Raw genomic sequence first — 15,331 nt, 5'->3', positions numbered from 1 at the left:
AGGGAGGAGAGAAAGGAGGGAGGAAGGAAGGAGGGAAGCAGGAGGGAGGAGGGAGGAAGGGAAGGAGAGAAAAGAGAGGGAGGAGGGAGGGAAGGAGGAGAGAGGTAGGACGGAGGGAGGAGAGAGGGAAAGATGAGGGAGGAAGGAGAGAGGAAGGGAGGGGAGAGGGAGGACGGAGAGAAGGAGAGAGGGAGGAGGGAGGAAAGGAGAGAGGGAGGAGGGAGGGAGGGGGAGGGAAGGACAGAGGGAGGAGAGAGGGAAGGAGAGAGAGAGGATAGAGGGAGGAGGGATGGAGGCGAGAGGGAGGAGGGAGGGAGGGAGAGTGGTGAACACCTACTGGGAACTCAGCACATGCCGGGATGCTGGCACTCCCTGCTTTCTGTAGTTACTTGAGGATTGTAGCAGCTCCCACTGCACAGGCGCTGTGACACCTCAATGCACTGACCCAGGTGAGCCCCAGGATGTTCCTGGCGGAGGAAAGATCTGTGAAGGCGGCAATTCTCCTCGCCCCTCGTCCTGGCCATAGCCCCGGGGTGGGGGTGCAGGGGGTTATCATTATGCTCCTTTAATGATTGCGTTTTCCTGGCCTTCCTGCCAAACTATGAGCTCCGACAAGATAGGTCACGGGTACAGAGGAATCTGAGGCTGCCCTCGTTGTACCCAGCAGAGCCTCCTCCAACATGCTGTGACTCTGTCCTTCAGACCTGCCCTTGGGGCACAGGTCACGGTGCCGGATTCTAGCCAAATCCAACCTGGGCAGCAGGGCTGATGCCCGGGAGAGTCCTGCCGGCCACAGGTGCCCAGGGCATCTCCCCGATAGCCACTCCTTCCATCCCACGGCAGAGCCAGCCTGCTCCCAGCCCCATCAACTCCTGCCTGGCGTCCCTCTCACAGGCTCATGAAGCTGCTCACGCCCACCTGCTCGTAGTAAATAACGTGACAAGGCCCAGCCCTCCAGCCAGGCACTCAAGTCCCCTTCAGGCCTGCAGTGACTCCATGGCGGGAAAGCAGTCTCTCTACCTCGCCCTTCTTGTTCCAGGTGGCATGGCCATTTGCGGGCCTTCATTTGCTCACAAACTATAATCAGCTTGCCAAACTCCTTGAAAAACACAATCAGAATTTTGATTGGAATTGCATTGGGCCTATAGATTTGGGAATTGGCAGCTTTACAAGACCAACTCTTCTTATCCATGAACATGGTGTGTGTGTCCATTTATTTAGAATTTTTTAAATGTCTTGTAATTAAGCTTTATAATTTTCTCCACAAATACTGCCCTCATATTTTGTTATTTTACACATGGTTATTTTGTTGGTATTGTAAATGGTATGTTTTTAAATGCAGCTTACTTATTACTATGGTTTGGATGTGTGTGCCTGCCCAAATCCCATGTCGAACTGTCATCTCCAGTGTTGGCGGTCTGGTGGGAGGTGCCTGGATCATGGGGGCGGTTTCTCATGGTTTAATGCCATCTGCCTAGTGCTGTCATGGCGATAGTGAGTTCTCACAAGACCTGGTTGTTTAAAAGTGTGACTGGGTCAGATGGTGGCTAAAGAGTTTAGGCTTCTGAGTTAATCCAGTCTCTCTTGCTCCAGGCATGTAAGACATGCTCACTTCCCCTTCGTCTTCCACCATGATTGTAAGTTTCCTGAGGTCTCCCCAGAAGCAGAAGCCGCTATGCTTCCTGTTCAGCCTGCAGAACCGTGAGCCAATCATACCTCTTTGCTTTAGAAATTACCCAGTCTCGGGTATTTCTTTACAGCAAAGCAAGAATGGACTAACACATTTATTGACTATGTATGGAAATGCATTTGATTGTAATAACATGTGGACTTTAGACAAGCCACTTCACAAACTCTCTTATAAATTCTACTAATTTGTCCAGGAGTTCTCTTTATGACTAAAGACAGTTGTGTTTCCTCTTTTCCAGTCTTTATCTATGACTGCATTTCCTTTCTAACTGAGCCAGCTAGCACCTCGACTTTCTCTGTTTTTAAAGGAGGGCACCTCATGTTTCACCATGAATGTTTGCTGTTGAGGTTTTGGTAGATAATCCTGGTCAGTTAAGAAAATTCTTGTCTTTTTATTTTGATAAGTTTTCAAAATATGAATGGGTATTCAACTGTAACAAATACTTTCTCAGGATGTCTAGAAATGGCAATCACATGCTTTTTCTTATTTCTTCTGTTCCAGTGGGGTGAATTCTATTTATAGGTTTTCTATTGATTAAATGAATAAATAAGCAGTGTTAAATCCACTTCCAGCATAAATCCAACCTGGTAAGGATGCTGTATCTCTAAACACTTCTGGTTGTAGTTTGCTAGTGTTTTCTTTGGAATCACCACCGTTTAGTTCAAGGGGTGGACTGGACTCTAACATCCCCTTCTCATATGCTTGTTCCTCATACTATGCATTTAGGAATTTCCCTCTTTGTCTTTTTCCTTAAAAGGTTTGTATAAGGCTGGATTTCTTCCTTGAAAATTCAGTAGAACATGCTTTAAAAACCATCTGGGTTTAGTGTCTTCACCATGGAAAGAATTTTTCCTACTGATTCAATTTCTTTAAAGAGTGACTGAGGCTATTTAGTCTTGAGTTGATGTTGGCAAATTGGACTTTTCTAGGAATCTGTCTATTTTTTAGCTGAGTTTCCCCATGTGTTGGCATAAGATGATTCATGGACTCCTCTTGTTATTTTGAAATGTCTGCTCTTTCTCTTCTGGACTGCTGTTGCTAGTGGTTCATCTATTTGAATGGTTTTTCCTAAGAACTGGCTTTGGACTTTGTAGAGTCTTCCATTAAAACTTTAACAAAAGTTAAAGTTAACTCTGCTCCTGTCTTTACAAGGTTCTTCCTTCTATTTCTTTGGGTTCATTCTGTTGTTCCTTTACTTAAAAAAAAGTCTTTTTAATGTCTATTTTAATTTTCAGCTTTCTTTGGTAGTATAAGCATTGAAGTCTACTAAGTTTCACTGAAGTATCCCACAAATTTTGATATGCAGTATTTTCATTATTATCCAATCATGTCTTTGTACCTAGCTATTAATTTACATATCCCTTAATGATTTCTTCTTTGGCCTCGAGTTATGTAGAACTGTTTTAAAATTTCCAAACATACAATGACCTTTTTATTTTTTGCCACCAATATCTAATGACTGCATTTTTCTAACCACATTTTCTAATAATTGAAGTGTTCTGTGCATTACTGATCCTTTGAAATGTTTTGACTCTTACTTTATGACCTAGTCCATGGTCAAAATCTGGAAACATTCTGGTTGTACCTGAGAAAATGAGTGCCCCCTATTTGTGTAGAAGAGGGTTGTGTAAGTATCCGTGCAGCTCAGCGTTGGTGGTCAAATTTTTAGGTTTCCTGCTGACGCTCCCCATCAATCTCTAAAACGATGTGCTGAAACCTTCCACTGTCCTGACAGATTCATTGATTTCCTTCTGTAATTCTACCCACTTTTGCTTTATGTATTTTACTAAGTGTATAAGGGTTTAGGATTTTTCATCCTCCTGATGAGCTGAGCCTATTCTGGAGTGACTCCAGTATATCCTTAATAAACACTTTTTGTCTTAAAGTCCATTTGTCTAAAATTAACATTACTACTTAGGCTCTCTTTTGCATTGCTTTTGATTGGCAAATCTTCACACCTTTCCTTCCAATGCCCCATGGCCTTATGTTGGAGTGTCTCTCTTGTCAATAGCAGAGGTGTTATTTTTTCCTACAACTTGACAGTCCTTAACTCTGATGAGCCCCTTTAATCTGTCTGCATTTATTTTGCTCACTGGACAATTCCAAATGTTTGTATTCTCACCTTGTCCTGCATTTTTCTTCTGTATTATCTGCTTCTCCTTTTCTTTTTGTTGCTTTTTTTCCCTTCTCCTTTCTATTCAACATAGGTTTTTCTTTAATTGTATTCTTATTCCATTTTTACTGATTTGGAAGTTATATACTCTAATACTCTTCTTTTAGGTTACCTTAGCCTTAAGTTTCTTATTTACTTTCTACTCGGTTTTTGTGTGTGTATAGTTCTATGAAATTTTATCACATATGTAGATTCATACGTGATATGAATCTGGATATGGTCACCAGCACCATGTTCAAAATACAAAACTGTCCCATCACCACAAGGCTCTCCTGCAGCCTTTTACAGCTGCATCCCACCCCACTCCACTTCCCTAACCCTTGACAACCAGCCACCACTCTGCCCTCCACCCCTGTAGTCTCACCCTTTTGAGAATGTTACAGAAATGGAGTCCCAAAGCATGGCCTTTTCGAGACTGGCTTTTTCACTAAGCACAAGGCCCTTAAGAACCATCTGAGTTCCTGGCATTTCCGAGTGGGTTCCTTTTGTTCCTGGGTAGAGCTCCACTGTGTGGCTGTGGCAGTCTGTTCACCTGCTCACCTACCGAGGGGCACAGCAGGGCTTTTCCACTGTGGGGCTACTGCAGATAAAGACACGATGAACATTTGTGTGCAAGTGTTTGTGTGAACATGAGTTTTTATTTCTCTAGGATAAGTGACCAGGAGTGAAACTGTTGGGTTGTATAGTGTTATGTTTACATTTTTAAGAAACTACAAAACTGTTTTTCAGAGTGGCTGTAACATTGGACATCCCCATCAGCAGTGCACAAGTGAGCCATTTCTCTGTATCCCCGTACCTCTTAGTCACTTTAGCGGCAGGCAGTGGTATCGCGGTGTGGGCTTAATGTGCATCTTCCTCATGGCTACTGCTGTGGGGCATCGTTTCATCAGCTTACTTGCTACCCGTATATCTACTTTGGTGAGTGTTGGATCAAATTGTTGTGCACTTTCTGATTGCATTGTTTTCTTTCTGTTGACATTAGACAGCTTTTTATATATTCTGGATACATCCTTCATCAGATATGTGATTTGCAAATACATTCTACTAGTCACTGGCTTCTCTTTTCATTCCTTTAACAGGCTCTCTTGCAGAGCAGAAGTTTTCAATTTTGATGAAGGAATCCTTGAGCTTTTTTATGATGTACAGTTATTAGCACAGGCTAAAATTAATCAGTATTTAACTTCCCTGCAAATAATATAAGGAGCTCAGAATATTTGAACAATTCTTCACATTTAAGATACTATCATTGTCCAGTAGTTCCATCCTTTGTAAAAAATTCAATTCCACAAATTAGACATTCTAGTAATTATGTACTTTTTAAAACCTTAATGAGTATTTGGATTTACTTACATATTTATCAATTTCTTGGTTCACTATTCTCCTTGCATTACAGATACTCTTTCTGGGATTCCAGTCCTTCACCTTGAAGTCCTTGCAGTTTTTATTTGGATAGAATGTCTGCATTTTGCCTTTGTTCTTGAAAGGCAGCCTTGTGGCCTTGTCGGTTGCAGAATTCTAAGTTGACACTGACTTTCTCTCAATACTTTGTAGATACTACCATTTTCTGGCTTCTTCTGTTGCCAAGGTAACACGAAATGTCAGCAAAATTGTCATCACTTCTCTCTTCTTTCGAATTGCTCAAGGCTTTCCCTTTCTTTGTGCTGTTCCGCAGTTCATCCATGATGTGTCCAGGAAGGTATTTCATTTATGTATTCAGTATGCTGGTGCTTCCTGTGTCCATGGAATCACAGGTCACATCAACAACCTCTTCACACATTGCTTTCCTCCATTTCACTGATCCTCCTCTTCTGGGACTCCAAGATGACGTATGCTGCATCTCTGGTTCTATTATCCCCATCTCTTCATCTGTCATAGTTTCTATTATCTTACCTCTCTTTGCCATGTTATTATTTCTTTAGAAATCTTCAAGTTTGCTATTAACTTCATCTATGTCGACTATGTTGCTTAACCCATCCACAAAGTTCTACATTTCTAAAAGCTATACTGATCTCTCACAGATTGGCCTAGCCACTTTTTAGAATCTTATTGCTCATTTTTGTGATTTCATCTTTTTATTTTAAAAACTATTTCACAGAAATCATACTGTGTCTGATTAATTCCAACAGCTGAAGTCTTTTGGGGTCTAAACTTGATATTTTTGCTCTTGTTGGTTCTTCCTCCTGTTTTTTCCCTCAACGCCTTGCCCCATTACAGACTAAGTGCTGTGGGGCACTTAGTGCCTAAGTGCCTCCAGATTTCCAACTGGAGGCCCAAAAGATTCTTCTTCTTATGTGGGTATCCCAAAGGCCTGACTAGGGTATCTTTTCTTCAGAACCTTCTGCTTGGATCCAGGATCCACAGGTAGACCTGGTGCTTATTTGGGCTCTGGGCGAGCCTGCCTTTCCTTAGCTTCCCACGCTGGCATGTTAGGCTGGGGAGGAGAGACGGAGTGAGGGGCAAGACCTTGGCTATCGGCTCATCCCTTAAGCCAGCAAAACATCTAAGACCCTGGCTTTTTCCAAGTTAAGTTGTTGTATCATGGAACAGCCCTTCCATTGTCCAATCCACCATTCCTCAGGAGCAGATCTGCAGAACCTTCCTCGTTTCCTGAGATCCTCCAGGGCGGGCAAGCTGGCCGTGCTCATTTGAACCAGATGGATGAGGCACCCGAAAACCATCCTCACTCACCTGGAACGCAGCATCGCGTAGGGAAGGGGCATGAACTTGGAATCCAGACACCTGGTTCAAGGCCTGCCTCTAGCACTCTCTGTGAACCTGGACATGACCCTGCAGCTTCAACACCACCCCTCCACCACCACCATGGGCTTTCAGTCTGTCTGTAAAATGGGGGACCTAGTGAGCGGACCCGGGCTCTCTAGCTCTGATGGGAACCATCCCTGCCACTCCTCCAGCCTCTTTTCTAAAACATGCCTCAGAAGACCCTGCAGGCAAGCTCTGCCACAGAATGCCACATCCCATTTCTCATCAGACTCACCATCCTCCTAATCTCTCCTGGTAAACATTTGGGTTGCCTGGGGGATGGAATGCAAGCAGCACAGACCCTGAGGTGAGCAGTGTGGGTGTGAATCCCGCTGAAATCCCATCTGAGACAGGTCGGCAACCTCAAGGTCTTCCGGGCTGCCTCTGTCTCACACGCTTGCTAAGAGCATTCCATCCTCAAAAGCTCCGATCCTGACGGGCTCCCATTGAAGCCAAGACCACAGTCTCCTTCCTGGCAAACCTCAGGCCACCCCTGGCCCACATCCAAGAGAAGGGGTTTCCAGGCCCAGGTCTGAGGGTGACACTCCTCCTGGTTCTCTTTTCATCCAGAAACACGCTTGCCCTCAAGACCAGGCGTGGCCTCTGCCCTCCCTGCATGCCGCCTGCCATTCCGTACCCCCGCTGGGTGATGGAGCCTTCCGGACAGCCATCTGCTGTCCTGGCCACGCTCCTGCCTGGCCTCTCGGCATCTGAGCGGCTCTTAGGAAACTGTCCTAGAGTGCAAAGGGCACGCGTGCACTGTGGAGACACATGGACCAGGACTTGCCCATTCTGCCCCTGAATTCTCGAGTCCTTGCTCCTCAGCCACAAAGCAGAGGTGGAGCCGGCTCTCCCTGCCCCTCCCTGGCTGCAGTGATTACTGCCAAATCACCTTGGAGGCCTCTGCTGTCCATCCTGCAGGGAAGCCGCTGACACTCTAGACTGTGCAATCCCAGCTTTCAATGCCCCAGCCTGGCCGATTGCACGCCAAGCATCCAGTCCCACACTGCTCACCTCAGGGGCTGTGCTTCTTGCATTCCATCCCCCAGCATCCAGTCCCTTCCGTTTTAGTAACAAAATCCCCACTTGGGGCTGAAGCTGTGTTTTCCAGCTTCTAAGGCAACGAAATGTGGGCATCTAACTCCCAGTCAGTGGGCTGAGATGCAGGCAGAGATCTCCTTCAAGGGAGAGTGTGTGACTTCCTCCATTCCTTCCCTACACCCTGCTACCTGGAACACGAGTGTGACGGGGGGCAGTTCTGCAGCCATCCTGGGCCATGAGGGCCATGGCAGAGAAGGGAGCAGAAAGACACCTGGACCTCTGAGGACTGTGGCCCTGCCTTGCCAGCTCCAGGTCACCGATGTCCGTGACACAGGAGCCATGACGCCTATCCACTCTAAGACACACTATTCTCTGTTTCCTACCAAATGCAGTTACATCGATTTTTAACTGATATACAAAATAACTTTCATCAAATATGTATTGACTTGCTTAGTGTATGTTTTCTGTAGCACATGCTAAGCTCAAAAAGGAGAGGCCCCAAGTCTGACTTGGTTGCTTCTGTATCCTCAGCACTCAGTAAGGGCTCAGCCAAGAGGATACTCCCAGAAGATGCCTGGACTGACCATGGTCAGGGCTGGGGCCAGAGCTTAGCGTATAACTAGGATCAGGCTCAGTGTGTGATCAGAATCAGGGCCAAGTCTGTCACCAGGATCAGGGCTAAGTCAGTGACCAGGACCAATGCTCCATGTGTAACTGGGGTCAGGACATAGTGTAGGACCAGGATCAGGGCTCAGTGTGTGACCAGAGTCAAGGCTCAACATGCAACTGCAGTCAGGACATGGTGTGGGGTGAAGGTTGGGGCTCAGCTAAGACCAGAGTAGAGGCTGTATCCAGGCTAAGACTGTAATGCAAGACAGAAAATACACATGACCATACGAGGCCACTGTTAGCCGTGCTGGGTATCTTTATTTATTGAATTTTATTTTTTGTAGAAGCAAGGTTTTGCTGTTGCCCAGGCTGGTCTCGGACTCCCAGCCTCAAGCGATCTTCCTGCCTCAGCCTCCCAAAGTGCTGTGATTACAGGCATGAGCCGCTGTGCCCAGCCCATGGTGGGTATCTTTAGTGGACAAGAACCCAGAATGAAGATCTACAGAGGCTTCTTGGAGGTGGTGGGACTGAGGTCAGCTGGTTTTGCAGGATGGAAAGAGCTTTCCCGAGGTGGAACCATCAGAGTGGAGGCCCCGCCTAGAACCAACAGCAGAACCATGTGCACCTACAGAGGGGGTAGCCTGGAGGGAGGTCAGGTGTGCGCGGAAGGCAGCTGGACATGTGGCTACACCTCAGGTTCTTTCATAGACAAGAGTTACTGACACACTGCTGGCTCCATGGAAAAATGCAAAACGAGGAAAAGGCCCCTCTCCCTGCTCTCAGGGACGCTGCAGTCTTGACTCTCGGCTGTGCCAGAGCTTCCCCCAGAAGCTGCTGGGACCAGCATCCTTCCCACTCAGGCCAGTCAGCCAGCATCTTGCTCCTGGGACACGCTTTGGGCCCTGGGCGCCAGGCAGGGGCCGCAGAGGACGCGGCTGGAGGCCCCAGACCAGTCAAGGCCCAGGCTGGTCCCGCCTCCCGCTCCTGCTCACTCCCAACAGCTGCCCAGGCTGAGGGGCTGCAGACTGTGCCCTGCTGTGCAGGCATTGGAGATGGGGTAGCCCCACCGAGGGATCTCCCAAGAGTCAAAGGAAGTAATGGAGGGAGAGGATCTGAAGATGCAGGGATGTGCCCGGACCCCTGCAGCGAGGCTGAAAGCAGCGGGGCCCACCAGGCCCGGGGAGCAGGCTCCAACTCATGTACTCCTCCGCAGCCGCACTGCCGCTGCTTTGTTATTTCATGCTTATGTAAAAAAATGCTTTTTGCAAGAAAAATCTACAAGTACAAAATGTCATCCCAGCCCCAAACAGTACCAAGTAATATATGGGCATATATATATATATAGCTTTATGTATTTATAACAACATAGAAAATTGGAGAGAAATTATTCCAGGCTCATGGGACATGGTTCCCCTGGGCCACAATCAGGTAGGACACAGGAGCCCTGCCCTCCGAGTGTACATGCCCATGAAGGGGACAGGCGCTTTCAGGAGTCACGCCAGATCACACTCGGGACCTTTTCAGGGCCTGGCCGAGCCACCCTTTCCAGAGCTCCGGTGAGCAGGGCGCCCCGAAGTGCATCTTCCCCATCTCCCCTGCCTCCAGCTGCCTGGAGACTTCACAGCCACTGCCACACGGGGTTGGAGCCTCCAACAGCATCATCCCTGAGTAGACCTGGTCCACTGAACCTCACAGGTCAGCTCTCTGCAGACTTTTCCCTGCAGGTCACCACAGGCAATGGCAAGGACGCAGCACCACAGGTACACAGCCCACATCCTCTCATCCTTCTGGTCTCCTGGACTCGAGCTGTCCCGGCGCCCTGGAGACCCAGTTACTGCCACCTCTCCCCTGCCTGGACTCAGCAGGGGAAAGACTGGAGGCCCTGCTCCTGCCCTCTGGCTCTGCTAGCACCCCTGACCAGCCCTATATCTCCTCCTCCACCTTCAAGATCATCCCTGAGAAGACCTCAAGCCCCGAGTGGGCACCCTGGGGGCTGTCCTGGGAGCCTCCAGCAGGCCCCTGGGCCACTCCACTGGCAGGACCAGCGTCCCGGAGTAAGGGTGAGGCTTCTCTGGCGGGGCGTGCTTCCACCAGCCTCTCGAGGGTCCGGTTGAGGGCCTCCACACCATCGGCCAGACGCTGGCTCTGCTCAGCCAGCTGCTGCAGCAGCAGGTTCTGCTGGGCCATGAGTGTGCTCTGCTGCTGGGCCCAGGAGGAGAGCAGGGCACCCTGCCGCCGGTGGGAGTCCAGCAGTCGCTGCTCAAACGCGGACGTTTCAGATGCTGCCACTGGGGTCCTCCTGGAGGGCAAGGGAGGTGCTGGCGCCGAAGAAGGCAGGGAAGGCTGGAAGGACCCCATGAGTGTGGCTGCTGGTGGGGTGGAGGCTGGGGAAGCGGGTGGGGAGGGTGAGGAGGGGGGTGCATGGAAGACTCCTCGTAAGTCCAGGGAGTCAGGTTCAGGTGGGCTGGGCCCTTCCAGGGTCCGCAGGGGCAGCCACAAGCAGCTGGGGGTCTCATCCTCCTCATCGGCTAACAGAGGGAGACAGGGAGATGTCAGCCTGCATGTCCAAAACCCAGTGATCTGGGGGGTGAGCACGGTGCAGGGACAGTGCCCATGTGAGGCCTCTGCACCCGGAGCTGTTTGGGTCTCATGATGCTCCATCTGCAGTGGGAGTTGCACCCGTTGTTTGAGAGATGAGGAAACAGACCCAGAGATGTGGGCACATTTACTCTAGTAGTGCTGGGACTGAAGCCACAGCCTGTCCAAGTGCAAAGCCTGCATGCCCACCCACCACAGCACCACTTGTATGCATCCTCCCACCGACTCCCCTGTGCTCCGTCCGCTCGTCCGCCTGCCCTCTGGTCTACCCGCCATCCTGCTACCCACGTGTCTGTTCCTCCACACGGACGTGCCTGCCTTGTCCACTCATCTATCTGTCCACCTGTCTGTTCATCACTGTCCAGCCATCCCCCTCCAACCTCCTCTTCCTTCTATTCATCCACCCATCCGTCTACTCACCCATTTATCCACGCTGTCTGTCCATCCACCCAGCCACCTGCCCATCTACACCTTCCTCCATCTACCCATCCACCTGCCCATCTACACCTTCCGCCTTCCATCCACCCAGCCACTCGCCTGTCTACACCTTCCTCCTTCCACCCAGTCACTTGCCCATGTATACCTTCCTCCTTCCATCCACTTATCCACCCGCCCGTCTACACCTCTACACCTTCCTCCTTCCATCCACTTATCCACCCGCCCGTCTACACCTCTACACCTTCCTCCTTCCATCCACTTATCCACCCGCCCGTCTACACCTTCCTCCTCCATCCACCTATCCACCTGCCCGTCTACACCTTCCTCCTTCCATCCACCCATCCACCCTCCCATCTACACCTTCCTCCTTCCATCTACCCATCCACCTGCCCGTCTACACCTTCCTCCTTCCACCCAGCCACCAACCCATCTATACCTTCCTCCTTCCATCCACCCAGTCTCTCGCCCGTCTACACCTTCCTCTTTCCATCCATTCACCCGCCCGTCTACACCTTCCTCCTTCCACCCAGCCACCCGCCCATGTACACCTTCCTCCTTCCATCCACTTATCCACCCGCCCGTCTACACCTTCCTCCTTCCATCCACTTATCCACCCGCCCATCTACAACTTCCTCCTCCATCCACCTATCCACCTGCCCGTCTACACCTTCCTCCTTCCATCCACCCACCCACCTACACCTTCCTCCTTCCATCTACCCATCCACCTGTCCATCACACCTTCCTCCTTCCACCCAGCCACTGACCCATCTATACCTTCCTCCTTCCATCCACCCAGTCACTCGTCCGTCTACACCTTCCTCTTTCCATCCATTCACCCGCCCGTCTACACCTTCGTCCTTCCACCCAGCCACCCGCCCATGTATACCTTCCTCCTTCCATCCACTTATCCACCCGCCCGTCTACACCTTCCTTCTTCCATCCACCTATCCACCCGCCCGTCTACACCTTCCTCCTTCCATCCACCCACCCGTCTACACCTTCCTCCTTCCATCCATCCACCCTCCCATCTACACCTTCCTCCTTCCGTCCACCCACCCGTCTACACCTTCCTCCTTCCATCCATCCACACACGCATCCATTCTTCCAATCATCCGTCTGGCCATGCCCTTGTCCATCAGGCACCCATCCACCAAAGTGAATGCCCCCAGGAAGACAAGAGGGTCAAGCTTCCCTAGGGCAACACGGAGAGGCCTGAACATGACACAGCAGACGTGGGCTCCAAGGCCAGCTCTGCTTGGTCTCAGTAGCTGTGCGACCCTAGAAAACAGCGTCTCTTCTGCAGGCCTCAGATTCCCAGTCTGCAAATTAAAGGCCTGGCTTCACAGCCTCTAGGTTTGGGATCTCTGACCCTTCCAGTTCCCTGGGTGTGGAGAACGGGTGAACAAATGTCCCTCCCTGACATACCGTGGGGAGGGCCCCTTGCAGGTGGGAGCAGGACACTCTATGCAGAGGCGACTTCACAGACACCTCGTCCCTCCCTGACACTCCCTGGTGAGTCCCCTTGGGGGCAGGAGCAGGACAGTCTACACAGGGGTGACTTCACGGCCGCCTCCTGGGCCTGAGCCCTGCCCACCTCCTCTGCAGTGTGGAGGGTGCCTGCTCTGCCAGGACCAAGCCCACAGGCTCACTGGGAATGCAGCAGGGTGTCCATGGCACAGGTGGCTGGTCCAGTTGCCACCGCCCTCCTTTCCTCCTCCTCCTTCTCCTCCTCCTCCTCCTCTTCCTCACTGTCCCATCGTCCTCCTGCCGTCCCAGGCATCAGCGCTGCTTCTGACCAGGTGGTCCCAGGGTGCTCAGGAGGGATCATCTTGCTGGTTGGCTGCTTTCCTCTTGAAACGACGCCCTCTGCGTGGTGTGGCCCCGAGTTTCTGGCGAGTCCACCTAGCCCATCACCAGAGCCTCCACCTTCTGCCTCCTGGAGGCCCCTGGGCCTAGCTGCCCTCAACGGCTAGAGGTGGCGGGCCAAGGGCCAAGGCCAAACAGCCCAGAGCTGGCGCCAGGAGACCCAGCCCCAGCCCTGTCTCTGATACCATCTCTGATATCATCCTTGGCACAGCTTCTCCAGGTCTTGTCTCCCAGCCTGGCGTTCACCAGCTGTCACCAAGGGCCAACCCTTAGTGAGCCCGACCTGAGTCTGATGGCCCCCGACAGAAACAGGGACCGAAGTAGGCCCAGCCTTGCCGTTACCACACACTCCCCTGGCGGCGGTGCCCGGACTGGGCCCTGTTAGGGAAGCTCAAGGCGGCCCTAACCTTTCCCCTCATTCTCCACCCAGTCAGGCCCTTGCATGGTTCCAGTCAGGACCTCTTTCCCTCTTGCACCCCGAGGCAACTGCGGACCCTCTGCGGGCACAGCCGTGATATCACGGCGTCCTGGGGATGTGGCTTCTCTCTCGTGACACCCGCCTGTGATGTCCTGAGCTCATCAGGCTCTCCTGGACCCCGGCCTCACACACTCCACCATCCCGTCTGCCAGTACTGCCCCTGCTGCGCTGTCAAGAGTATGTGCTCTCCCGGCCCCAGCTGGCCCAGGGGCTTCTTCTGTGCTCCCATGGTGGCCCACGCCACCCTCACCTTGCTGGACTTAATGTCCAGCCTGCCTGGCCCCTGGGACTCCTTGAGGAACAGGTTCTGGTCATCTCTGCCTGTCAGGGCCAGTGGGGAGCACCAGGCCACAATGGGGACAGAGACGGTGAGGGGAAGACAGTGGCTGGGCCTCCATCTCAGCTGGGCCACAGTCTCCGGCCAGCCTGATCTGTCAGGTCCTCCTGTGGTGACCACAAGTCAGCAACAAGCCCAGTGAGTGGCTGGTCCTCAAGGCAGCTCCAAGTCCCACTTCAAGAAAATAAAGGCCTGAGCTTTCTTGTTCTCTCTGAGCCACCTGACATGCCCCAACCACAAAGTCCCCTCTGCAGTCCCCGGCCCCAGGATGGACACTGAGCCGCATGCCAGCATCAGCACGGGAGGTAGAGATGGAAGGCCCCAAAGGCCCTCCCCCCGGCTGCACCCGGGATTCATGGGAGAGGGCGGTGTGGTGCATACAAGAGAGGAGACGGTGCCGACTGCTGTGGGCACCACGCAGATCACTGCTGCCGCAACCCCGCCACTCCCAGAGCCCCCAGGGCACGGGTAGTGGACTGGTTCAGAGGAGGCCTGTGGGCATGCCTCTCCCAGGCACAGGACAGGGCCTGGGCCCCTCCAGACAGACAGAGGGAGGGTTGGAGGACAGGGGACGGAGGCCGGGCCGGCCAGGCACTGTGGCCCTCACATGGACTTACTTGGTGCCGGCTGGCTCCAGCCAGGAGCTGGCGGGCTGCCTCCGCATGCGAGGATGCAGCCTCAAGGCTGGCTTCAATACTATCTGCAAATCAAGACAACAGAAGGCAATTACAGATGGAGGCCCAGCCGCCCCTGCCCTGAGGGCACCCCCGAAAGGCGAGCCCAGGGGAGCCTGAGCCCAGGGCCTCCAGAGGAGCGGAGGCTGCAGGGATGGGTGCTGGGGTGCCAGACATGCCCTGAGGGCTCTGCGTGGTGTAGGCAGTGGGCAGCAATGACACTAGAACGGAAACCTGGAGGTGGCCCAGGGAAGGGGACTCCTCAGTGCCCACACCGGGTAGGGCAGGAAGAGCCCACCCAGGAAAGGGTGGGAGTGGCAAGGGGAGGTCAGGGCTGGGGTCAAGTCCTGCTCTGTCATGACCCTGACTGGGCAGGCCCCTCCACTGTGGCCACGGCCCTCTCTGAAGGGGCAGAGCCCCTGCCTTAACGTCTGTGGAGTTGCGACTGGGCTGATGGAGACTGGGTCTGCAAGCACAGGGCTCTGGTTGGCCACACACACTGGCCCTTGACTCAGCACAGGGAGCTGATCAGAAAGTTGTACCACCGTGCGGGGCTCACAGGAGCCAGTGCAAAGCCGGGCTAGGTGGCTGCAGCAGTGCCGCCCGGGGCAGCCACATTAGCAGGGCCCACAGGAGACACCAGACCAGGACCGGGGCAGCCCCAGGG

The 15,331-nt window shown here is 52.2% G+C and overlaps 1 protein-coding gene across 1 annotated transcript in view; it reads right to left on the bottom strand.

Moving 5' to 3' along the window:
- The window catches only part of TSNARE1 (t-SNARE domain containing 1), a 161,381-nt gene that overhangs the window by 55,285 nt on the left and 90,765 nt on the right, over positions 1-15,331 (bottom strand). Inside the window, exon 14 of the mRNA XM_011938228.1 lies at positions 14,608-14,690. Coding sequence (XP_011793618.1) covers positions 14,608-14,690 — 83 coding nt within the window. The remainder of the gene's footprint in view (positions 1-14,607; positions 14,691-15,331) is intronic.

This window comes from Colobus angolensis, unplaced genomic scaffold (genome assembly GCF_000951035.1).
Source record: "Colobus angolensis palliatus isolate OR3802 unplaced genomic scaffold, Cang.pa_1.0 Scaffold17, whole genome shotgun sequence".
Taxonomy (NCBI): Eukaryota; Metazoa; Chordata; class Mammalia; order Primates; family Cercopithecidae; genus Colobus; species Colobus angolensis.
The sequence above is the reverse complement of the archived record's forward strand: the minus strand, read 5'-3'. Positions and strand labels throughout refer to the sequence as shown.